Source organism: Lissotriton vulgaris, chromosome 7 (genome assembly GCF_964263255.1).
Source record: "Lissotriton vulgaris chromosome 7, aLisVul1.2, whole genome shotgun sequence".
Taxonomy (NCBI): domain Eukaryota; kingdom Metazoa; phylum Chordata; class Amphibia; order Caudata; family Salamandridae; genus Lissotriton; species Lissotriton vulgaris.
In genome coordinates, this window is record NC_141695.1 from 1,497,031,081 (window position 1) to 1,497,055,523 (window position 24,443).

The following is a 24,443-nucleotide window of genomic DNA, read 5'->3' on the forward strand; positions in this document are numbered from 1 at the left end:
GGTGCTGTGGTTTTGTCTGAATCCGGACTGGGACGGGTCCAAGATGTTGTCTTCCAGGTGGCGGGCCAATTGCATGTGGACTATTTTCTCTATGACCTTTTCCGGTAACGGGAGCAGGGAGATGGGCCGTAAGTTCTTGAGGTCCTTGGGGTCCGCCTTGGGATTCTTGAGGAGGGCGTTGATTTTGGTGTGCTTCCAGCATTCTGGGAATGTCGCAGTTTCCACGGAGAAATAATGTGAAAATGCTTTCAAATGTGGTATATATTTATGTGATGAAATACATAGAAAACAGACAAAGTGTGCATGGACAGCTCCATCTTCCTTAGGCTCAATAATGGGCAAAGTAGCATGTTACTTGTGTGGGGTTCGGAGTCTCCTTTTACCCAGCGGTGGATTCTAAATAATAAATGTCCTTAGATTCTGTAGTATTCCTTGCTTGTTTATGGAATGTCCTTGGCCCAGGATCGCACTGCGTGAGATTTCCGTGTCAGGAATTCCAACTTTGTCAGATGGTGTCTTTCCTGTGTTCCTTGTAGCTGCTCTGCTTGTTGGCTCAGACTTTATGTGATCAAAAGCTTATTCAACTTACCTGGCGTTCCTGGTTCGTTGTAACATCCCTTTTGGTGACGAGCGCTGATCCATCCACACGGACCCACATCCAGAGAAAGCGGTTTATGGGTCATCAGATCAAACGACCGGCGAAGGGGAGAGTCTTTGGACTGGTCGTCGCTCCCAAGATACTGATTTCTGCCGTCCAACTCAGCTCCCGGCATCGAAATATGATGAGGAAAGCCTATTGGCGAGCAGAGCAGCGCAAGAGTAAGGTCAGTGGCTGATGAAATGCATATTCAGAAGCGTGCGTTCCAGCAACTAGAAATTCAGTACGTGTTCTACGTAAAATCTCATGTCAGGAATTCCAACTTTGTCAGTTGGTATCTTTCCTGTGTTCCTTGTAGCTGCTCTGCTTGGTGGCTCAGACTTTGTGAATAAAAGCTTATTCAACTTACCTGGTGTTCCTGGTTCGTTGTAACAGATTCTTTCAGTAATCAAACATGGTCTGTAACATTCTATTCAGTCCTGAAGCTCGCACTGAAAACATAATTTGAACGCCAGCTTTTTTGCTCTGTTGAGTTTCCTCTAACGTCAAGTAGTTACAAATGGTAAGAATAGCAGCAGATGAAGAAAGGACGTTTTTTTCAGTATAAAGGAGAGCAACATCAAATGATCCTTCACCACAGCTTTGCCCTGAGCTGCTGACATTGGCCAGCCGATTTATTCCAAACTTGAATTCTGTCTTCATCATGACATAGCCAACAACCCCAATTAGAATGTAGAGCCTTGACCCTGCTTGCAGGTTAGGCCGCTTCCCACACCGCACAGCTCCGCCTGTGTGTGCCTGCCTCTGGGCCAGCTGCTGCTGCTTCGTGAGTTCGCCGCTTCCCCCCCTTTGCTCACAATTGTCTGATCGCGCTGTTCTTGTGCTGATTACTATATTGTTCCATTTTTTTTTCTGTCACTGTTTAGACTCTTTGTTCTGTTTAGACTGTATTGCGCCTTCTTTATTTCTCTTGTTGCCCCTTGTTATACCGTATTGTGGTGCCCTGCCCCGTTCCCTTTTGCCTTCTGTAATTCACCGTCCCTTCCAGCCGCTGCCTCCAGGCGGCTACGCCCCCGCTCTTCCATTTAGCGCCCGCTCCCACCTCCCAGCTGCTCCTCCCTCCCACATCCCCTTATATGGCGGCTGCTGCGCAGCTGGTGCGCCGCTGGCGTGCCTAAGGCAAGCCCGTCTGCTCCTGTCCGCGCCTGGACAGCGCCCAGCGCCAGGACCCCTGACCCCACGAACGCCATGACGCCCGCCTCTTCTACGATTCCAGCACCTTCCTCGCACTCAACGCCGGACGATCACGCACCTTCTGCCTGGCCGCCCCAAAGCACACCCAAGGACCCTTCTCCTGCCGGAACTGCAGCTTCACCAGCATCCGACCCGCCAACCCACCTACCAAAGAACCCAACTTCCTCCGATGCATCCTTCTCAACACCCGCTCTGCCCGCAGACACAGCGTCGAACTCTGGGACCAACTCGACTCTACGTCTCCAGACGTCGCCTTCCTGACAGACCTGGCTGAACCCCTCCTCAGCACCCGACATCGCCATAGCTATCCCTGAAGGCTACAAGATCACCCTCAAGGACCTTCCCAACCGAGTAGGAGGAGGAATTGTCATAGTCCACAGGAACACCCTCAAAGTCTCGACAAACACCAACGACACCCTCGGCACCGCCGAACACCTGCACTTCCAGATCCACACCGACCCAAACACCACCCTCAGAGGTACCCTCGTCTACAGACCCCCCCGGACCCCAACCGTAGTTCAGCGCTACCATCGCCGACTTTATCAGCACACACATCGTCTCCTCCACAGACTACATCCTACTCTGGGACCTGAACTTCCACCTCAAGAACAACCACGATTCCAACTCCTCCAACCTGACCGCCAACCTCTGACTCAGACAACTCGTCACAACACCCACCCACCCTCCCACTCTGCCAGCCACGCACTGGACTCCATCTTCTCCATCTTCTCAGCTAGCACCCATGTCTTCTTCGACTGCACCACTGAACTTCACTGGACCGACCACCGCTGCACCCACTTCACCTTCCGGAACCTCAGGCATTGGATCGATGACTGCGCCAAAACCCTCGCCGGCTCAAGCCCTCCAGCACCCACAACAGCAAGAGAACCAGCTGGTTCACTGAATACCTCCAGGCCTCCAAGCGTACCGGCCAAAAACTCGAGAAAAACTGGATCCGGGAACAAACAACGGAAAGCTACGCAGCCCACAAGAACGCCACCCGCAGACACCACCACCTCATCAGATCGGCCAGAAAAGCCCTACTTCAAAGACCGCCTAGACAACAATGCACAGAACAGCAAAGAGCTTTTCAACATCGTAAAGTAACTCTCCAACCCTAGCTCCAACACCAACGACATCCCACCATCACAAGACCTGTGCGACTCGCTGGCCACCTTCTTCCATCGCAAGATCACAGACATCCACAACAACTTCAACGCCGCCACCACCCTGGCAACCGCTGAGACTCCCACTCCCACCACCCGCACCAACCGCCTGCTCGCCTGGAACAACATCAACGACGACGACACCATCAAGATCATGAACACCATCCACTCCGGATCCCCGGATGACTCCTGCCCACAGCACATCTTCAACAAAGCCAGCAGCACCATCGCACCTCATCTCCGAAAAACCATCAACATCTCCTTCGAGACAGCAACCTTCCCGGAGAGCTGGAATCAGGCAGAGATCAACGCCTTACTCAAGAAACCCAAGGTGGACCCCAAGGCCCACTGCACTAGGAACACCCCCTACACCCACCGACCACTCTCACAACCTAGGGGTCGTCCTCGACTCCACCCTCTCCATGACGAAGCAGGTCAACGTTGTCTCCTCCTCCTGCTTCAACACCCTCCGCTTGCCTCCCAGGATCTTCAAGTGGATCCCCACTGAAACGAGAAGGACGGTCACCCAGGCCCTCGTCAGCAGTAGACTGGACTACGGAAAAGCCCTCTACGCTGGAGCCCCGGCCAGACTCCTGAAACATCTCCAACGCAACCAGTTCGCCTCTGCACGCCTGATCCTCGACATTCCCCGCCGCAGCCATATCACACCCCACTTGAGAGACCTGCACTGGCTCCCCATCAACAAGAGGATAACCTTCAAACTCCTCACCCACGCACACAAGGCACTCCACAACACAGGACCAGCATACCTCAACAGCCGTCTCAACCTCTACGTCCCCAACCGCCATCTCCGCTCGGCAGACCTCGCCCTCGCCACCGTCCCCCACATCCGAAGAGTGACAGCCGGTGGCAGATCATTCTCCCACCTCGCCGCCAAGACATGGAACACCCTCCCCGTCCACCTGCGGCAAACCGAAGACCTTCTAAGCTTCAGGAGACTTCTCAAGACCCGGCTCTTCAAACAGTAGCAGCGACCCCCCCCCCCTGACCCTCACTGGTATGTAGTGCGCTTTATAAATGCTAAGATTGATTGATAGTGGTGCATGTAGACCTGCCGCACAGTAGATACGTTCTTCGCCCTTAAAAGACTGGGTGTCTGTGCATCTACTACTTTAAGCCAGCACGCAGACTTGCATCATAAAACAGCACGCCAGTCATTTCACAGAAATGAAGGGCTGCCTTTATTGGATGCAGTACCATGAAAGTTCAGTGCTATCACTCAAAATTAAAAAAAATTGATATTCACAGCACTATTGCAAATTAAGCAGTTAAGCGTCAACCATTCTGCTTAGTCAGAGGTCCTACTCAGAGCATCACTCCCAATTAGGCCACTGGAATGCTAGCTTCCCTCTGTCTCTATCACTGTCTGCAATTGATGTTTGTAAGTCCTCTTGGGTTCAGTCTCTTCACCTTTGTAATTTTACCTGCTGTATGCACTGTGACAAGTTTAGCGATTTGCAAAAATCCTACGCAAAAATATATACAAAAGATTTTCTTCCACCCCTTAACTTGAAGAGGGACTTATTGGGACTGGATTCTGACACTCTAATCCATTCGCTGTTCTTCTCAGAATGTTATGGTTAGAACTGACAGTTGCCGCTGTCTGCCCTACCTGGTCATTTGTTTTACTTTTGCGTGCCTGGACCTGAATTAATGAAACGGAATAGTACCTAGTTTTGTCTGCTATTTCTCTTTCCTTTAGTGGTGACAATTGGGAGAAGCAGGACCGACCAAGGCGCCGACTTAGGCACAGAGATCCAGTGGTGTTGGTACTTTGGAATTTCGGCCCCCTGGGACACTAGTGTGTTGACATGCATATTTGTGAAGGCATCAGGTGAATATGAAGGTATTTCCTGTACTGCCCTTATTTAGTAGCGAGTCACTGTGATTCGCACATCTTGTGAGCTGGTGAGACTGTTAGAACATTTGCATCTGCAGTTCACGGTGGTTTTCACACCTTAAAGTGGATATACTTTTATACAAAAGACATACACATATAGTTTTGTGAGGCATTTATTGCAACAGTGGAGTTTCGAGCAGCAACAGAGGATAATTCCACGTTCGGCCTTTTTGGCAACCCCAGGTTCTTCCAAAATTGAATGGATACATTGGAAGGAGGGTTTTAAGGCATATTTGGAGGCCATAGAAGGGGACTTTTTTACGCAATAAAATAATTATGCTATTTTAAGGCATTCCTTGGGCCCCAGAGGCAGGAAAGTGTTAAAACACCTACCTACTGTTAGAGTGTTGGGAGAGGGGAATGTTTTGGAGAATATGCTATGGCCATCAAAACTTTGGATGCCCGGTTCAAGGAAAAGAAAAATATTATTATAGAAAGGCACGCATTTTCTGCTAGACAACTGTTCTTTGGTGAGTTCTTTGAATCTTATGTCTACGCATTAAGAATCTTTAGCTGCTACCTGTAGTTATGGAACGTTTGAGGAAGAGATGATCAGGGATCAGATAGTGGAAAAACTAAGAATAAAATGAATGAAGAAAAATTCTTACCCATGGATGCCTTAACCTTGGATAAAGATATTTAAATTGCTAGTAGTATTGAAGCTACTACGAATTAAATGAAACAGATGTCTCATGGATCACATGTACATGCTATTCAGGGAGGGGACTCCGTGAAGCTTAAGGAAAATAAATGGGACACTAAAAGAAAGGTCACACAATGTTACAGATGTGAGAATAGGAATCATTTAGGGAATTCTCAGGTGTGCCCTGCTGTGGATATAAAGTGTGTGAAATGCAAGAAAAAGGCGCATTTTGCTATGGTAAGTAAATCTGGTAACGAGAAGGGTGTTTACAAACAGATTGTGACTGAAAACATCCGCAAGGATAACAGTTCTGAATCTGTCGATGAGAATGTTGTGTTTTGTGTATATGATGCGGGGTGATGTGAATAGTGGTCTGGACGAAGATGTGATGAAAATTGAATCTGAAAATGTCAAGAGACCGTTTTGTCTCGTGAATGTAGCTGATGTGTCATTCAATATGATGGCTGATTCAGGATCTTCTTTTACCTTTCATAGGTACTAAAGAGTGGGAAAGATTCAAAGATATTAGTTTAAGGAATTCCAGTGCTTGACCCATTGCGTATAAAGGAAAATCCATAGAGGTCTTGGGCGAATTTGATGCAGTGTTGGATTTTAAAGGGAACAGAGTGCAGTCCACTGTATATGTCGCTAAAGTTGGATCATGTCTATTGGGGTGGCTGCAGCAAAGAAAGTTGGAGATAGTTCTTGATCTCAATAGCCAGGAGCAGGAGTTGTAGAAATGAGAGTATGTTTCAACTGTTAGTGAATGCCCGTGGGTGAAAGCACTTCTGGAATTTTTTTTAAAGAAAAATGGGGAAACATAAGGGTATCTCTCATCAAATCATATAAAAGGCTGGGGCTGTTCCGGTGGTGCACAAAGTGAACCTTGTGCCATTAACCATAAGGAAGAAACTAAACGATTTATGTGATTAAGGTATCATTGAGAGTTCTGAATTGTTTTCCACCCCCAACCCCCATTGTGTTAGCAAGGAATGCCAATGGGACTGTGAGGATGTGCATAGACTTAAGGAACCTCAACCTAATAGAACTGAAATGTTGTTTTTCTCTTAAGGGTGCCAAGGTGTTCACAAATTTAAATGTAAAATGCGCTTATCGCCAGATTGCGCTTAAACATTAGTCGAGGCATTTAACATCACTTATCACGCCAGAAGGTGCATTTAGTTTTAAACGTATGCCTTTTGGTTTGGCTTCAGCTTCCTCTGTTCTTCAGAGAGTTGTGGAGTCCATGTCCAAGTATATACCCAACGTACAATTTTTCAGGATGATATCCTGATTTTTGGACAAGACGTGTCCTCCCATGGCAAGTCATTGGCAATGGTCTTACATGCTTTGAAAGATAGAGGTTTAAATTGAGAGCAGATAAGTGCAAGTTTGTAGTAGAGAGTGTGGACTATTTGGGCTATAGAATTTATAGACGAGGGGTGGAGCCAAAGGAGAGTTTAGTGAGGGCAATTGCAGAATTCTCAGCTCCCACTTACAAGGATCAGGTGTAATCGTTTTTCGGGCATGTTTGAATATTATTCCCATTTTATACCCAAATGTGCAGAGAGAACCTGTAATTTGAGTAATTTGTTCAAGAGATTAAATATTTGTGTGGAGTACGGAGGTAGATCCTGAATTTCAGATAATTAAGAAGGAAGTTGCAGAAGCTATTCCTATGAAGCCTTTTGACTCAAGATTCTTCTAGCATTGTTACTGATGCCAGCCAGTACGGTTTAGGGGCGGTGTTGTTGCCAACATGTGAAAGGTGGTTGCTTTTGCTTCTCATGCTTTGAAAGCGCTTACTCTTTTATTGAGCACAAGGCCATGGCCTGTTTGTGCGGAGCTAACCACTTCAGGAATTATTTATGGGGTGTGGAATTAACTATTGAATGGACCATAAGCCCATAATCAAACTTTATACTACCAAAGGTGCCTGTAATACCACACCACCTAGAGATAATGGCAGTTTAGGCTTTCAGAGTTTCAGCATCGGTTAGAGTATATTCCAGGGGCGAGCAACATTTGTGCTGATTGTCTGTCTGTCTTTGCCCTTGAATGATGTGAAGGAAGTTGTGGACATTGATGTTGATCATTTTGGCATGGTTAGTGCCATAGCTAGCATTACCAATGGGTGAATTTCAGGAGCTGAGTGGAGATCTGCTTTAGAGAGTGACAGAGCTTTGCTGGATATCAGTAATCAGGTTGGCAGAGATTGGCTTAAGGACACGTCTTTTGTGGTGTGGGCGCTTATCAACAAGTATTTGCTAAATTGAATAATGTGATTGGTTTGTCGAAAAGAGGAGAAACTTTTAGTTGTCCCTGGTGGGTTACGTGGTAAAGTGCTGGAGTTCTTATGAGGGCCATGTAGGGATGAGGGCAATGAAAAGGAGTATTCGGGATACATTTTGGTGGCCGGGTTTGTACAATGAGGTGAAACATTTTGCGAGGGATTGCAAAGCATGTGCCATTAGTGATAAGTCACAAGTTACTGTGCCTAGTCCGGTAGAGACTGTAGCTTTTCCTGACAATGTGGTCCAAATTTGGGATTGACATTATCGGACCCATTAATGTGATAGAGTAGAACTGTAGGTATGGAATTGTGTGGATTGGGTATTTTTCACAATGACTTGAGGTCGAATTTATGAAATCAGAGGTTGATTCTTCTACGGTGGTGGAATTTCTGCAAACTGTTCGGTAGAGAAAGGCGTGCCTGATGAGGTTGTGACGTACAATTGTGTTCAATTTATATCTGGCGAGTTTGAACCACTTTTATCTCATTGGGGCGTGTAACACCCAAAACGTCTTTGTACCACCCTCACAGTAATGGCCATGTTGAGAGGTGCAACGGGGACATCAAGGATAACATTCAATTGTCTATTGCTAGCAGATTGGATTGTACCAAAGAAATGAAGGACTTACTTTGGGCAGTTTGCACCACTCCCAGTGTGGCTACTGGGGTGCCGCTTTTCACTCTCCTTAAGGGGCGTGAACCTACGACCAAGCTGGCTGGTCCTTGGACGGGTGTTTCTGTGAAGGAGAGGGATTTAGCTTTTTTAAAAGTGAGACGTCAAATGTCTCAGAGGAAGTATGCTGTTGGTGTGAGTCAGGAATGGGTTCATACCTCGCCCATCAAACCTGGAGATTTGGTCTCAATCTGGCTTTCTGGAGTAGGAATAAAGGTCTATCCAAGTTTTCCCAACTCAAGAGAGTCTTTAAGGTCAAGGAACGTGTGGTTATGCTGGAGGACACCAAATGTGGAACAAGGATAGGTGATTACCTCAGTGCAGTGGGAATGTAATTGTGAGTGGTGATGGGGGGGTTGTGCGTGCCAGGAATATGCGTGTCTTGAGGTCATCTGGTGTGAGGAGACCTCCCAGATGATTTCAGGATGAGCTGTATCCTGTTATTATATAACCTTTTTCAAGTTTTCTGACTACTTACAAACAGTTATTACTATATAGATTGCACCTAATTGTGGATCCGTAAACTCAATTAAATTTGCATTTAACCATTCAAAGTATAGCAACATATGTAGCAGGTACCATCACAACAATGATTCAGGGCGGTAAGCAGTACCAAGCTCTACTCACAAATCAGTGGTACTTCCAGTTGGTTCTTAAGAGCTCTAGGCATATGTGGCACAGGGGCATGCTGCATTCCGATGGTGAGGTTGCCCAGATCTGTGATGCATAAATAGTTGCAGCGTATATTATCCCATTGGTTTATGTAAAGATGGTTGCGTCTTCTGGATAAGTGTCTTTGTCTTTCTTTCCATCTTACAGAATGAGCTTTGAATTATTTACCCCTCCCCCTTTTCAGGTTTCGTTGTTGCAGCGGTTGTGCTGTGCTTGTGAAATCTGTTGTATATAGTATAAATCTTAAAAGGATTTACATCCCACCCTCACCTTCCATTGGTTGGTGTTCTTGCCACCTACTTTTCCTCTATTTCTATTGGTTTTAGCATATTATTTCTGTTTTTTCCTCTTGCGTGTTATCAGTTTCCCATGTCCCAAGTACTGTTTCCATCCACTTTGGTGGAACTTCTTTCTTATGAGCAAGTGTGTCAGCACCCAAGCTTGCTTCACTTTGCGTCCTACTATTCTAGGTGACAGTCATTCTGCCTCTGTTTCTCCCTTGTAATCAAAACGCAGCTTTGTAGAGTCTGTGTTTGAATGCCACACCATAAATTATGTACAGTGTAATTCTTCAGTGTAGCTCACATCAGCCCCTCTAAGGTTACATTGGGATCATGAGCACAAACCCTATTATCATTCTCATCATCACACGCTTCGGCCTTGTAGGACCATCCACTAATTTGCACGCTGGGGTTTTTTATTGCATTTCCTGGCCTCTTTAGGCTTTATTAACCGGGCGAAGTTTGATCTCTCTTCAGTTGCTTCAGACACATAGGGAACAGTTGAGGAATAATTTCACATAGAGTAAAATAATAAAAGTCTATACATGTATTGCAGCCTTACATAAACCTTCCCCAATAGATAATATACAATTATCGATAAAATAGGGGTTAAAATACAGTTTCACTTTTAAAAATAAACGTGATTGCTAAACAGAAGATACAAATTTGGGTCCAGAGTTCAGGGACCCTAAAATATTCTAGTGACAATTTGTTAAGTTAAAACCAGGGAATTGATACCGAGTGGCCAGCTGCAGTGACATCCTGGAGGGCTGTGGTGTAGTGCAGGAGTTCTGTGGTGGACCATAGGCTCCTCCAATACTACAGTGGGCGGAGTCTGGCTTTGTCCTGGAGGTTTCGTAAGCCCAGGTCCTTAAAAAGTGGGATCAAGGGCGTGCTCGGAGGAAGAGAAGCCAAATTCTGTAGAAACTTCTTTTTGACAGTAGTTAGTGTTGTAAGATTAGAATGACCCCCTAATTCAGCCCCATATACGGCTGACCCTAAAGCCCTAGCTTCAAAGATTTGGAAAGCAGGCCGAGTAAGTTTAGAATAAGAGGCTTTATATTCTTTGTAGATTGCGTCTGTTATTTGCTTAAGTTTCAAAACTGCTTCGGTAAGATGCAACATATCTGAGCAGCTCCAGCATTGTTTATATTTTGATTTCCTTCATCTGTGATGTAGGATTTTCAGGGTTCTTTGTGCTCTAACTTCAGCATTTTTACAAAGTAAACATCTTATTGGCTGTGCTCCGGCAGATCAGACTCTCGCACCTTTAAATTACAATTTGCCAGCGTAGCCCACGTGAAATCAGATTACAAAAGCAAGACCTGCAGTTGCATGATGTATGTGTAAATAGAAAGAAGAGATGAGTTTCTGACCATCATTGATAATTTGCACTGAAATGAAAATACCCATTTCTGCAGAATTTTTCAGTGTCTACCTTGACACATCGGCTCTTTCATCTTGAAGGCTTCAGCAGATGATCGTATGAACTCCACCAGTGGCTGGTGCAGCATATTCGCCTAAAGGTCCTCTTCTGAACTGAATTATAGTCCCATGTTATTGGGGCCAAAGTAGTTATTGCTTTTCAGACACCCAGATTTTTTAGTACCTTAAAGCCGTCTGTATTACACCAAATGGCTTGTACTTTGCTTATGCTTATATTTGTGGCGTGCATCTTAGCTGCCAACCCATTCACTTTTGTTATTCCATGAAAGGAAATTAACATTGTAGAGTGACTAATGTGTATAGGGCATAAACAAGTGTTTTAACTCTTCGTTTAATGGTCTTCCCTCTCTTGCCAAACGTGTCAGTCTGTAGCAGATCATTTCTGTGGTAAACTTTATAGTCAGTTACCCTTTTCATATGGACTGTTGGCTCTGAAATTAATTCATTTTCTATATTGTTCTAATTTCTTTCTTATAAACCGATAGATTGCGCTTATTAAAAAACAAGTCATAACCCTTGAACGGACTTTCATTAGCTTATATTGCACAACTATTCACCAAGCTACAACAAAAAACTAATTTTTATTAATCACATTGGCGAAACCTAATGCATTTACCAGTGCTTATTTTATAAGTTGGTCACGTAAAGGAATTTAATTAGTAACGGAGTGTTGATTTACCACTGAATGGGAATGTGTTCAAATGTGGGTTGCTTATGAAATTGGCATCTAACATCTGTGTGCAAGTTATGTATCTGTTATACTTGCCAATTCATGGCGAGTTGAAAGAAGCTTTTTGGAATTGCAGTGTGTTCAGGTTGCTAAAATGTGCACAGAAATGTTATGAACTCAAATTTGTAATTTCAGTCCTTTTAAAGAAAAGGACTTCTCCACTGGAAATCAAGCACAGCTTCTTAGGTTGCAATGGTGATGCATTCTGTCTTGACCTTTTATGTTTTTAAAACTGTTTATTTGAAAAGCCCAAGCATGTTTCAGTCATTAAAGGAGAGAGCAAAATACTTGTATGTGATTTCATAGAGTGAGAAACCATTTAATCTAAATAGTTTAAAGAAAATGTACTAGATTAATGACATTTCTTAGAAACCAAATTATAGAATGTCTTTTCTTCAATATTAGCTTTGTATTCTTATTTTTAAATGTGTAAATGAAATGGTTGCATTCTTACTTACAGAAACCTTTGTGTTGGTGCAAATTATTTCAGTGCTTTACTTTTAGGGGAATTAATTCAGGTTATCTTTTTGTAGGAAGCTGGGAATCTGTTGCAGTAACCCCCCAACCCCCCCCCCCCACACACACTTTTTGCCAGATTTCTGATGCACTTTGACTTGATAAGCCCCAGGTCCCTGCCAATCAGGTTCCCAGGGCCTGTGTTCTTTCACAAAACTGTACATTGGTACTCACAATTGGCACCTCTCTGGCCACATGCAAGTCCCTTATAAAAGGTACTATGGGTACCAAGGGCACTGTGACCAGGGAAGGCCTCTGGTATAGGTAAGACACCCCTCTACCTGGGTGCACTATACAACTGCTGAGGTGACAGTTGCATGAGCACTGTACCCCTATAGTGTCTAAGTTCATTATTAGACATTGTAAGTGCAGTAAAGCCATAAAAGAGTATATTGTCTGGGAGTTTATCATTGTGAGCTAAACAGCAACATAATGGCTTTACTGAATTCTGGGAAGTTTGGTAGCAATAATAAACCCATGATGATGTCGGTGTGGGATTTATTATACAATGCACTCAGAGGGCATCTTAGAGATGCCTCCTGAGAAACGACCAACCTCTGGTGGGTTCCCTGACTGGTACACACCAGCCTGCCACCACGAGACATGTGTCTGGACCCCTAGGGTGTGAGCCTTCGCTCCTGGGCCCAGAAACAAAGCCTTTCCTGGGTGGAGGAGTTCACACCTCCCTCAGGTCAGGAAAAGCCATCTGTGCCAGGGTAGCTCAAAGGCCTTGCTTCCTTTGTAAAACGACTCCCATCCTCTCCGACTATCAGAAGCAGGCCCCTTCCTGTCTCACTTACTTTTAAGTGGTAAAAATTAGAGCAGCCCAGAAGGTGTGCCCACCTCTGCCAACCCCACCCCTCAATGGGGAGGAGAGGTGAAGTCCAGTCTTCAGTGCCCGCCATCTTGCAGATGGCAGGCACTCTCCAATCGGGATCAGGGATTGTGCCCACTCCCCCCACATGGGGTGAGCAACCCAAGGGTGTAGTCACCTTAAGGTCAGTAGCCCATTGGATTCTGACCTTGAGACGTCTAAAATGCCTCCTAAATACAGTAGCAGTGTTTAAGTGCTGAGTGAGGGATGTCTAAGTGCAGTGTGAGTGTGTAAAATGAGCGGTGTCTGAGTGAATGGTGAAAGTGTCTTGTAGGGTAAGCCATGTGAGTGCGTAAGGTGAGCAGTGTATGATTGTGCACGATGAGCTGTGTGTGTGAGTTTGGAGGGTGATCGGTGTAACTGTGGGTAGGGAGCTGTGCGATTAGTGTGTAAATGCTTGATGAATGGTTTGTGAGTGCTGCGTGAATGATTGCAGGGTGAGAGGTGTGAGGGTGCAGAATGATCAGTGTTTTAGTGCAGGATGATAGAGCACTGCATTAGTGAATGATGTGCAGGGTGAGTAGCTTTTGAGTGCAGGGCAAGTGGTATGTGAGTGCTGTGTGAGTGGTGTTCGAGTGCAGTGCTAGTGTTATGTGAGTGCATAAAGAGCTGTGTCGGAGTCCTGCGGGTTTAGCATGCGATGCATGTGTATGCTGGTGGAGTGGAGTCTTGAGTGCAGGGTGATCAGTGTGCAGGGTGAGACGCGCGAGTGTGAAGGGCCAACAGTGGTTAGTAGAGTGAACTGTGTATAGTGAGCTTTGTGTGTCTTTGTATGTTGAGCGGCATGTCTGTGCAGGGACAGTGATGCATATGATTGCAGGATGTGTTCTGTGTTTGTGAGTGAATAGTATGTCCTTGGTGAGTATTTTTGTACAGGGTAAGCAGTAGATGAGTGTAGTGGGAGTGTGGCTGACTGCTGTGTAAGTGAAGGATGTGAGAGTTGTCTGACTGCAGCATGAGTGTTGTTTGGAGTGTGCGTTGTAAGATTGCAAGAAATATGGTGTGTAACTATCGGCTAAGTCTAGACTGAGTAGTGGTCCGAGTCCTGCTTGGGCAGTGTGTGTGTGTGTGTAGGGTGAGTGCAGTGTGTGCAGAGGGAGCAGTGTGGGAGTAAAGGCTGAGAGGTGTGTGAGTTCAGGGTGAGAGGTATTTGATGAGTATGTGCAGGGTGAAAGGTTTGTGAATGGTTTCTTGATCGCAGGGTGAGCGATGTGTAAGAGAAGGTTGAGCAATGTCAAGGTTCATAGTTGGCATTTGTGTGAACAGATGGTGAGTGTCGAATGAGTGTTGTGTGAGTAGAGGGTGTGAAGTGTTTCACTGTAATATGAAACTTGTGTAGGTGGTGAGGAGTATGCAAGGGGAGCAGTGCATGCGTGAGGGCAGGGTGAGTGGTGCGTGAGGGCAGTGTGAGAGGTGTGTGTCGAAGGTGGATAAGTGAAGGGTGAACTGTCACTGTAAGTGGTGTTTTGATGGTGTCTCTGCATGGTGTGGTAGGTCAGTGTTGGTTGAGTGGTGGGTGTTTATAGAGTGTGCAGAGTAAGAGAGAGAAGGATAGGCAGTTTATAAGTGCAGGGTGAGTGATGTGTTTGTATAAGTGGCGGGATGAGAGGTGTGCCCATTTGAAAGTAGTGTGTTGTGTGCTTTTGTGAGCTCATGGTGTAGCACATTAAAACCAGACCTTTTGGCATTGTATATGCTTGTTGGTGTAATGGTAACACCACCTATTAATAGATGAAAGCCATGTATGCATGGTAGCCATCTTTGAAGGTGGTTTTGAAAAATCAAACCTGTCTAAGAAACCGTGAGCACAGCCAATAGGTGTGCACCCTGTGTCAAGAACTAGACCTGTAGGCTGTGCTAGTGCTTATTTAATAATATTAGCCTTTTGGATTATTACATTTTTAGACACTTTGAGGTGTGGATTCAGTCTTTTTCCTATATACACAATATCTTATTTCCTTCTGTTTCTTTTGACAGCAATTACCAGCATACCTCAATGAGGCATGTTCCATCAATGGACTCCATCTCCAGCTCCCTTGAAGGACTTCATATGAAATCATCTTCCTCGTCAATAACAGATAGTATCTACCAGGTATGGAAGTGCTGAGTGTCATTACGTAATGTAGATAAATATTTTTGAGGCGTAAATATACAGACCAAATACAATTAACTCATTATGGTTGTTTATTTTGCACTTGTAAAGAAAGGTAATAGCCATAATGAGAGTAAGAAATACAGGCATGATCATTCCGTTGCTATTATTTCTGCACTAGATACACAGATATGTAGCCTGAAGGACATTTTGAGAAAACATCATACAGCAAACGTAAAATAAGTGCATGGTGTGCATTATTACACATATACTCATTTCACGTAGATAGATACAATTTTTTGAAAGGCAGCGACACGAATCTCCTAAGTACAGGGCTGCTATGCACATGTTATGTTATATGCAATTTGTATATCGAACGAATACCCGTAGGTGTCTTGGCGCTTCCGGTACTCCTTACTATGTTTCAGACGACTATAGGAGCTTAGAAGAGCCATGTCTTCAGTTGCTTCCTAAACTAAAGGTGCGTAGGTATTTCCCTCAAATAACGAGGGAGTTCCATTCTTTTGAGGTGTTGTAACTAAAGCTACGTCCTCCCCAATTCACCTTTCTTTTACTGGTCATAGGTATCAGATGAGAGTTGGAGGATCTCAAGGATCTAATGGGGGTATACCATTTAAAAAGATCCCGTAGAAAAATAGGGCCTTCCTTATGAAGATCTTTGTGGGCGATGCATAAGGCTTTAAATTTTACCCTTTGGGCAACTGGCAACCATGCATTTAAAGAGCCTGTCAAAAAGTCTCCCAACCAGCCATACCCTTTAAATGATATCAAACCTGTTTGCACAAACAACATACCATATTACAAAATGTACACCCCCTGATATTTCATATATACTAATTAGATTTGACTGAAAGTAAGTTTTGAAACACAAAGCATGAAATGCCAACATACTGTGCACAAAGTACTATCAGACCGTGAGATGTAAAAACTGATGTACTAAAACGCCTCTTGAGCATAATAGCACAATAATAAAAATTGTATTTAATATTGAGCTCTTTCAAAAAAAGGATTTATATATACTTCATAAATGAAAGCTTGCTGTTTTGATTAACCATTCCATAGCTTTAGACACAGGAGATTATCCCACAGTTCTGGAGCAGATGATACATTAAAATGGTTTTGATCTTAGAAAGTAGATTGTAGCGGGTCAAAATGTGTTCTTAACTTTCCAGTATTTGAAGACCTGATTTTGCAGCCCCACGTGGTTCCTCATTATCGCCCAGTGTTTAAATACGTACTTGTGCCTGCTTTGTGATCCCTAGAAAGGTTTCCAGATGTCTGTTCTTTCCTGCATCTTGGCTACCCAAAATTATATCAGGTTTTCTCTCAACCATCTGCCTGAAAGAGTGCTACAGCAGTTGGTTTTTCGGATATCGAAATAAGGTGAAATATTTGTTTTCCTCCAGTTGAACAACGCTAAAACGGAGTCCTTATTTTTGGTACTAATGGGAGGTCATCCCTTCAGAGTTTAAGAACTTAATAGTAGTGTCTGTTGCTTGAATATCGTTGGGACCCATGCTAGTAGAGTGATTAAAACGCTTTTATAGTGAAAGAAACTTGAACCGATTCTTCCTCTCTGTCAGAAAAATTTGTAATTCTAACAACCAATAGTAGTAGGTGCAGTACTAAACCCATGGTTGAACTACTGCAATGCTCTTTACTGTGGCCTTTCTAACACCCTTTATGCCCCGTTTTAAAGCTTAGAGTGTGGCATAGAGACCATTACAGAACTAACCAAAAGAGTTCCTATTTTGGTTGAATTATGTAAGTCCACTGGCAGGTTCTTCCCAGTGCTTACATTACACCTACATCACGTTAAATGTTTAAATCTACTATCTCCAAGTTACCTTGCAGCGAAGATCACTCTTTCCAGGACTAGCCTGGACCTTTGCAGCCGAATTAAGACTTGTTGAAGAGTAAAAAATGTGAACGTTCTTTGGAGTGGATGCGCCGTTTTATCACAATTCCCCTTTATTTGAAATTTATTATCTCTACATCAGGGCCTCCACCTCCCTGTCACATTTTAGGAAATAGCCATGGACTTTCTTGTTTGCCTAGGCAGCTTTATTACGACTGGATCCATGAAACCTGAATAAGTAGTGTATGCTTTATAAATGCAGTCAGCTAGTGAGCGCAAGTAGTCTTACGTAGGCTTGTAACGGCAGAGCAGCAGGGCAATAAAATACTCTGTTGCTTTATCTGGCAGTCAATTGAAGTCTCTTTGTAAGATACAGTCACCTTAGGTGGGTGTTTGTTCTATGCCCCGGAAGGCGAAAGAAAGTCGAGGAGTAAAACAGCATTGGAGTATAATGGCAACATATGAAAGAAGGGAGAACTGCATGGTGATTTGTTTAATTTGGGTGGTCTTTACCAATTTTTGATGGATCGAGGATTGTTTTTAGGTATTGCCTCAACAGCGCTTGCGCTGTCTCCAAGACCTGTTGTATCTCTTCTATGGGCATTTGGCTCACCCACCAATTGCCATTGGTTATCTGTGTTGTTTAGAAATGCTGGCATGTTATTGGTGCATTTGTCTAAAGGCCCCTCCTTTGTGTGCTTAGCTCCCTCCCTGGCGATTTCACGAAGAGAACGTTTTGTTTGGTCATCACACTGTACAGTGTGTGATGGCCCCTTCTCCTTTCTGGGCATTGCAAGACATGCTGACGGATGCAGTGCCTGTTTTTGTTTTCTTCTTTATGGAGCAGTGACAGATTTATAAACAGCAGCTTGTTGCAGATGTAAGTGGTCTTACCCGTACACCTTTTTTTCTTCTTCAGAGCCCATATAGTTTTCCAATACATTCGAGTGAATGGCAAAAGTGTTCAAGAACAGTTTACAAATGTTAGTTTGTACTGCAGATCAGGGAGAAAGAGCGCATGTTAACAAATGCTCTGTTAGAAGGTGGGTGTGCTGATTTGGGGTTTATTTATAGAGCAGTTTATTGGGAAAAGGGGATACAACTGAGGATGTGCATGAGGGAGCTATTAAATGTCTGGATATACATTTTGAGAAAAGTATGAATGCACTTAGAGATGTGCAAGTTTTCTACTAGCCTTGGTGTTTTCAAAACACTTTCTGAGCTGTCATTTATAAGCAACCAAACGTTATTGTTCCAATTCATGTATCATCGACTGCAAGGGGCAATAAAGAAATTATACTCGTCCTACCCCGCGGAACCACCACAACTATCCGCACTGCAGCTACTACTTACAGCTCCTACGGCTAAACACATGGTGTCTAGACTCTATGCTAAGTTGCAGGAAGATATAGGGGCCACAACCCACGAGGCATTGGGGAGGTGGAATGATAGCCTAGACAAACAGTTAACGGAGGGGGAATGGACAATAACTTGTTCACTAACGGAGTTGCTAACGCCGAACGGGAATTTACGAATGTTGCACTATAAATTTTTACACCAGACCTATTATACCCCTGAAAGGCTATGTAGATCTGGCCTACGCATGGACTCTAGATGTAAGAGATGTGGCGCAGAAATAGCGGATTTCTTACACCTTGCATGGTCTTGTGCAGCAGTGGCAGAATATTGGGTGAAGGTTACGCAGGTGTTGGGCGATATATTGGATACTGCTGTTGACTGCTCGATACGTACATGTTTGCTGGGTCTTGTTCCGGAGATGAGGGCCACTAAGCGCAAATTTTGTGTCATTGCTTTGCTGATGGCAAAGTGTAGAATATCATTATGCTGGGGTAGTAGACAGGCCCCAAAGGTTAAGCAATGGCTCATTGATATGATATATTGTCAAGAAACCTTACAAACTTATGAGGAGGAGCTACCAAAAGGTTCGAAAGCCAGAGATTATTGGAAATATCTAGTTTCATGTTTGCAAATACACCAAGATGACTAAGTCTGTGTTGTATAGCTGTGCTGTAACTCTATAATAATGGACAATAATGTACCAATGCAAATACTGGACGAAGGATGTTGTTGTGCAATGGTCTGTAAGATACTGAAATGTTGAACATTGTATGTCTTTTCAAATGCTAATTACAAAAAAAAAGTTTTCTACCAGGTTTCAAATTTGTGTGAACGAATTTGCCTCCCTGTGTAACAGTTTCGAGGGAGTTGGCTGATTTAAGCCACATAGCAGTTATTCTTAATCAACTAATTATACAGTGCTATGATAAGTGAATGCAAGAAGCTGTAGTAAAGCAAAAGTACGAAATATTCTATTAGTAAAATAACTGAAGATCCAATGCCTTATATGATTAAGATGGCAAAAGGGGAAAAGAAAGTTGGGAGTATTGTGTTTGTTAAAAAAATGAAGTAGTGATGAAAAGAGAATTGGTGTCAGAGAAATCGGGGTTGTGTTTTGTGGTTGAAACAGAGGGTAGGCAACAATTCAAAAGATAGATGAATTTGTACCGACTATTGGGAACGAGTAAGGGCTATGGCTGGTGTTTGTATAGAGAAACCGTATTGTGAGGTGGTAGCATTTGGGGAAGTTGTGAGGCTCGCGTTTGTTCAAGTTCTTTGTTACTACTGCCGTAATCACCGTTTAGTAGAATTATTGAACAGAAACAAACTTAACAAAAGTAAATTTAAACTAAATGGCAGCAATGGATTTAGAGTTTTTTGAAGAAGGATATTAATTTCCTGATTTAGAGATGATCTTGCACTTGGGTGCAAGCATTTGAGAGCTATGGGTACAATATGGTGTGTAAAGGCAAAGTAGGGTTGGAGATTAGCTGCATGAAATCATAATCTAGAATTCTGCCATTTATGTGTAATATCGTATGACGAAGGTGCCAGCTTCAGTGGAATACAACGGAAAGGGATGTTTCCGAAGGTGGTGAAAAAAGTTTAGTAGATCATATTGGCTATCCATTGTGGTGATCACCTGCAGTCCATGCCAGTAATATGTTTTATATGTACTTCAGATGTCTGAGCAAGTGACTTTTTCTGGGTTCGTTTTTCCTACCCAACCTTTGAGATGCTATTGATGCTAGGAAGGTGTGCAGAAAGTACTTCATGAAAATAAATTTGAAATCTGCTTTACATAAGATTCATTTTCAGATTCACCACCGACGAAAATTTTTAATTTGGCAAAGTTGCTAGTTGGGCTAATTTCAGCAGACTCTTTCTTCTAGAGAAAAAATGCTGATTTTTTTTTTAAGGGGCAGGATAACATTGTCTGTTTTCAAGATGGCATTTCCCTTTTGGGTAAATTCAGGTGTAGCAAAACGAAGACTGCTAATGTTTGTTTTGCATATTACGCAGTGTGGGTCTAACACTTCAAAAGGCGAATTTTATATTGCAAGAAATTCATTGTTTATGTTGCAAGATTCTAAAGACTGCGCAAATCTGAAATCTGGCATGGTGGAAGCTTCTTGAGATTGACTTGCATTCAACGATAACAAACAATTATGCTCTTCTGAGAGTCTTGCAGAAAACTATTAAAAGCTTATGGAATCTTTTAGGATGTTGATTGTATTGCTGCATAGGTTAGAAAACTCTAAACCTTTCATAATGAACTAGTCCTCACGGGTGGCAACCACAACCACTGAGGCCCTCACTTCTGGCCAGTGGACCTTGGCTCCCTCCCCATCCCTTCTCCCTCCGCGAAAAGCCTTGGCGCCACATTAAGAAACGACCTATCTCCAAAATCCCAAGTTGGCTCTGTGATCTCTACCTGTTTCTTTCAACTACGGAAGATCAGAAAGATCAGTAGGCTACTCACTTGGGAAGCTTTGATACAGTTAGTGTGAGCCACGATTATATCCCATCTAGACTATGCCAACTCAGTCTATCTTGGTGTGCCACTATTTCTAACTAAACGTCTACAGCTGGTGCAGAATCAAGCGGCCAAACTGATTCACCAGCAACCCAGGTGGCAACATGTCACCCCACTTCTGAGGAAGCTTCACTGGCTCGCTATTCCTCAGCGCTGCGCCTTTAAAGTAGGATGTCTGGTCTTTAAAGCATTACATGGTCAGTGCCCCATATTCATTGAAAACATTATTCAAAGGTACTTTCTCTCTCATATCCTATCAGATATATATATCGTATCATATCGTTACCCACCTTCATCTCCTGGCAACTCCTGCCTTCAAGTTGAACCGACAAGGGGGCTGCAGGTTTGCAACTCTGGCACCCAGACTCTGGAACTCCTTTCCCTTGGATATTAGATCATGCACTGACCAGCTGAGCTTCAGAAAATCCCGTAAGACTTGGTTGTTCACCCAAGCATATAAATAAACTCCATCTGGGCCCGGTTAGTCCTAGATATAGTGCCATGAAGCCTATCGGTGTATGTGCGCTTTAGAAGAATTTTATAACATAACATAACATCATACGGTGCATACTTGGTAGCTGGACATTAAAGAATTAATGTGAATTACAATGTGTGTCTGGTTCGAAAAAACGTAATTATTTGGCTCGAATGCTGGGAAAGGTTGGTGCGTGTACTGGTGGATGTGGATTAATTTGTGTTAAAAGGCAAGTGGTTAGAATTTCGAAAACTGATGCTGGTGAAGTTACAGATCTGGACGTATTTGTTGAAGGTTTGGGCCTCAGTGAAGATATGGCAGGTTTTGGGGGAACATTGATGGAAGATCTGGCAATAGTTTCAGGATGATTACCAAAAGATGGATAATGTGTATCTCTTGCTGGGGTTGGGACTTGCCAAAAATACAAAAAAGTGATGGACGGAAAGCTTGAATTAATCTCAGCCCTGGTAATCACTTGGGCCGCATCCCAGTCTATCATTATTTTACACACCACGCCACCTCAGTTTGGACACTGCCATATGCAAATCTATCTTGACCCTGCTCCAACAGTCCAGCCCGAATTACTAGGGCCTCCCTGAACCGGAACACATGAAATCCAAGACCAGCTTTGCCCTTTTTGTGCGTTTGATGTACTCTCCCAGAGTAGCAAGGGTATGTCCAGACGTGGGTCCCGTGCTCACTGTGCACTGGAACTAAGCTTCACCCGACTGACTAGCCCCAATCAAGGTGAAACCGGTCTTGAGTTGCTTGTGTTCTGGTTCATAGAGGACCTGGCTTGGCACTTTGGGCTCAACTTTTCCTATTGGAGCAGGGTCAAGACTGACTTGCATATGTCTGAGTCCAAACTGAGGTGGCATGGTGGGCAAAAGAACCATAGGTTGGAATGCTACCCGAGTGCCAGTGGTTAGCCAAATTGCAAGCATTCCTCCTATGTGCAGTATCAGGGGACAGCTTAGACCAACAGAAGATTAAAAGCAGTGCTTAATTTGAGCTAGTGGTTTCCGGTGCTCAGCACCGGCACTTAATCATCAACAATGGCGCTTTTTACGTGCAGCAGTTAATTAAGGACACATTTATTTATAGTAGGCACAGGGAGATTAAGTGATTTGCCCAGAATCACAGAATGTTGAACTAATGCAGAGACTCGAACCTGGTTCCCCAGCTCCGAAGTCAGCAACTCTGGACATTATGCCACATCCTCTCCCTACTTTCATTTGGTGGTTCTGTTTTATGCGGCGTTAACAGGAGAAATAGGCTGGTGTAAGCTGCCTCCTGACCAGAGCCCTGACATGTATAACCACTGATTAAGAGAGGTATATTGGTGCCAGTAATAAATGACGACTTGGAACAGTGAGTACAGCTTAGTGAGGAGATATTAAGTCTGGGCCAATGTAAATCTTGCCTATCGGAATACACCTTAGTTAGTTAGTTACGGTCTATTATCAAAGCGAAAGATGATGTCGTAGCTAAATTAGATCTTTACAAGTGCCATAAAGGTATTGAGTGACATTTTTAGAGCAAGGTCGTCGGGAGAGGGTTTCCCAGTGAACATTAAATTAAATAATGGAATCCAGTTTATATTAGAGGAGATTGCTTTTTTTGTCAAGGTCCACATGATTAGATAATGCAGAGTATACAAGCTATTAGCTACAAACAAGTATTTGCCATCGTTTCCAATCTGTTCCATGGTTTGTGCATCATCTTGCTTTAGCAATCTGGTTCATAAAAAGCTGAATGCATGAAAAGTGGATGCGCATTTATGTGGAATGTTGGCGTACAACGGTCTTGCTTAGCTACCAGGCTTTATTATGTACCTATGGGCAAGACATAAAGCGTTGCCTTTTTTGAAATTGTTCGGCGTACAGTACTTTTCATTTTAGGCTCCGAATCGATTGTTGGCTGCATGGACAAGTTTTTATTCTGATAAATACAGTGGTTACCTTTGTGTTCAACACCGTGGTATCGGTCTAGTCTGTCCCTGGCCCAGTGCATCATGGGAACAAGGCAGACCAAACTACCAAGCCAATTCTTTAACTGGAAAGGAAACAAGCTTCCGGGGACCGGTTTCTGGCATGTCAGCCGTCTTCGGCCCGGCTTGCTTGAATCCTGATGGTGCAGTGAGCAAGGGACAATGTCTGAGCATACCCTTCCACACTTGTGGTGGACAAAACGATTCAGAAAAGGGGGTGGTGATGGACAGAGTGTCTGAATTAAGCAGACCACAGACTAATTTGCATGTAGCCAGGTTCTGAGCTGGGATGGTGCCGTGAGCTAAAAAACGGTGATGGATCAAGCCCTGATCTTTGGACTGGGTAGGAGTGGTCTGCTTATTGCACAGAGAAATGGGATATTTGGCTCTAGGATTTAAAGTGATCCCAAGTTCCCATTGGTCATGCCAACCTAGAACATTGACTCCCTTAACAGCAATATATAACTTAAGAAGGGCAGATCTTCCTCTAAAGCTTAACGGAACTTTCAAAAATCCTTCAATATCAATCTTATTCCCATTGAAACCTTCCGCAAATATATCTGAAGGTTGTAGAGTAGAAATATTGCATACAGATTGTAGTTTTTCATTGAAGTATTCTCTGGTAATTATGGTCCATGGGGACCCAGAATCCACCATAAGCTCAATATTAGTAGTAAAAACTTGAAAAATACATTTTGGGGATTTCTTACTAGTTAACACTATACATCCAGTTTGAAGAATGGAAACTACATAGCCACGATCTAAATCTTGCTTATTCTCATTAGCAATATTAAGTGCAGATATTTTAGTGGAGGTACTAGTGTTAGAGGGCATGTGTAGTTGTCCTGAGCGAAACTGAGAATTAGGGCATCTTTCTCTACACACATTACTAAAATGCCCCAATTTATTACAAATATTACAAGTTTTTCCTAAGGCAGGACAACCTTGGAAAGAGGCAATGTGTGATTTGCTACCACATCTAAAATATGAAAGAGAAGTATTAGTATTAGGAATATCTGTTCTCCTATAATTAGAACTGTAAGAA

General features: G+C 43.6%; 1 protein-coding gene across 4 annotated transcripts in view; it reads left to right on the top strand.

The window, feature by feature from the left end:
* The window catches only part of LOC147705867 (protein MTSS 1-like), a 377,494-nt gene that overhangs the window by 291,861 nt on the left and 61,190 nt on the right, over positions 1-24,443 (top strand). For all 4 annotated transcript variants that reach the window (XM_086932312.1, XM_086932313.1, XM_086932314.1 and 1 more), the window contains exon 8: positions 15,045-15,159. In XM_086932312.1, the coding sequence (XP_086788438.1) occupies positions 15,045-15,159 (115 nt within the window). The remainder of the gene's footprint in view (positions 1-15,044; positions 15,160-24,443) is intronic.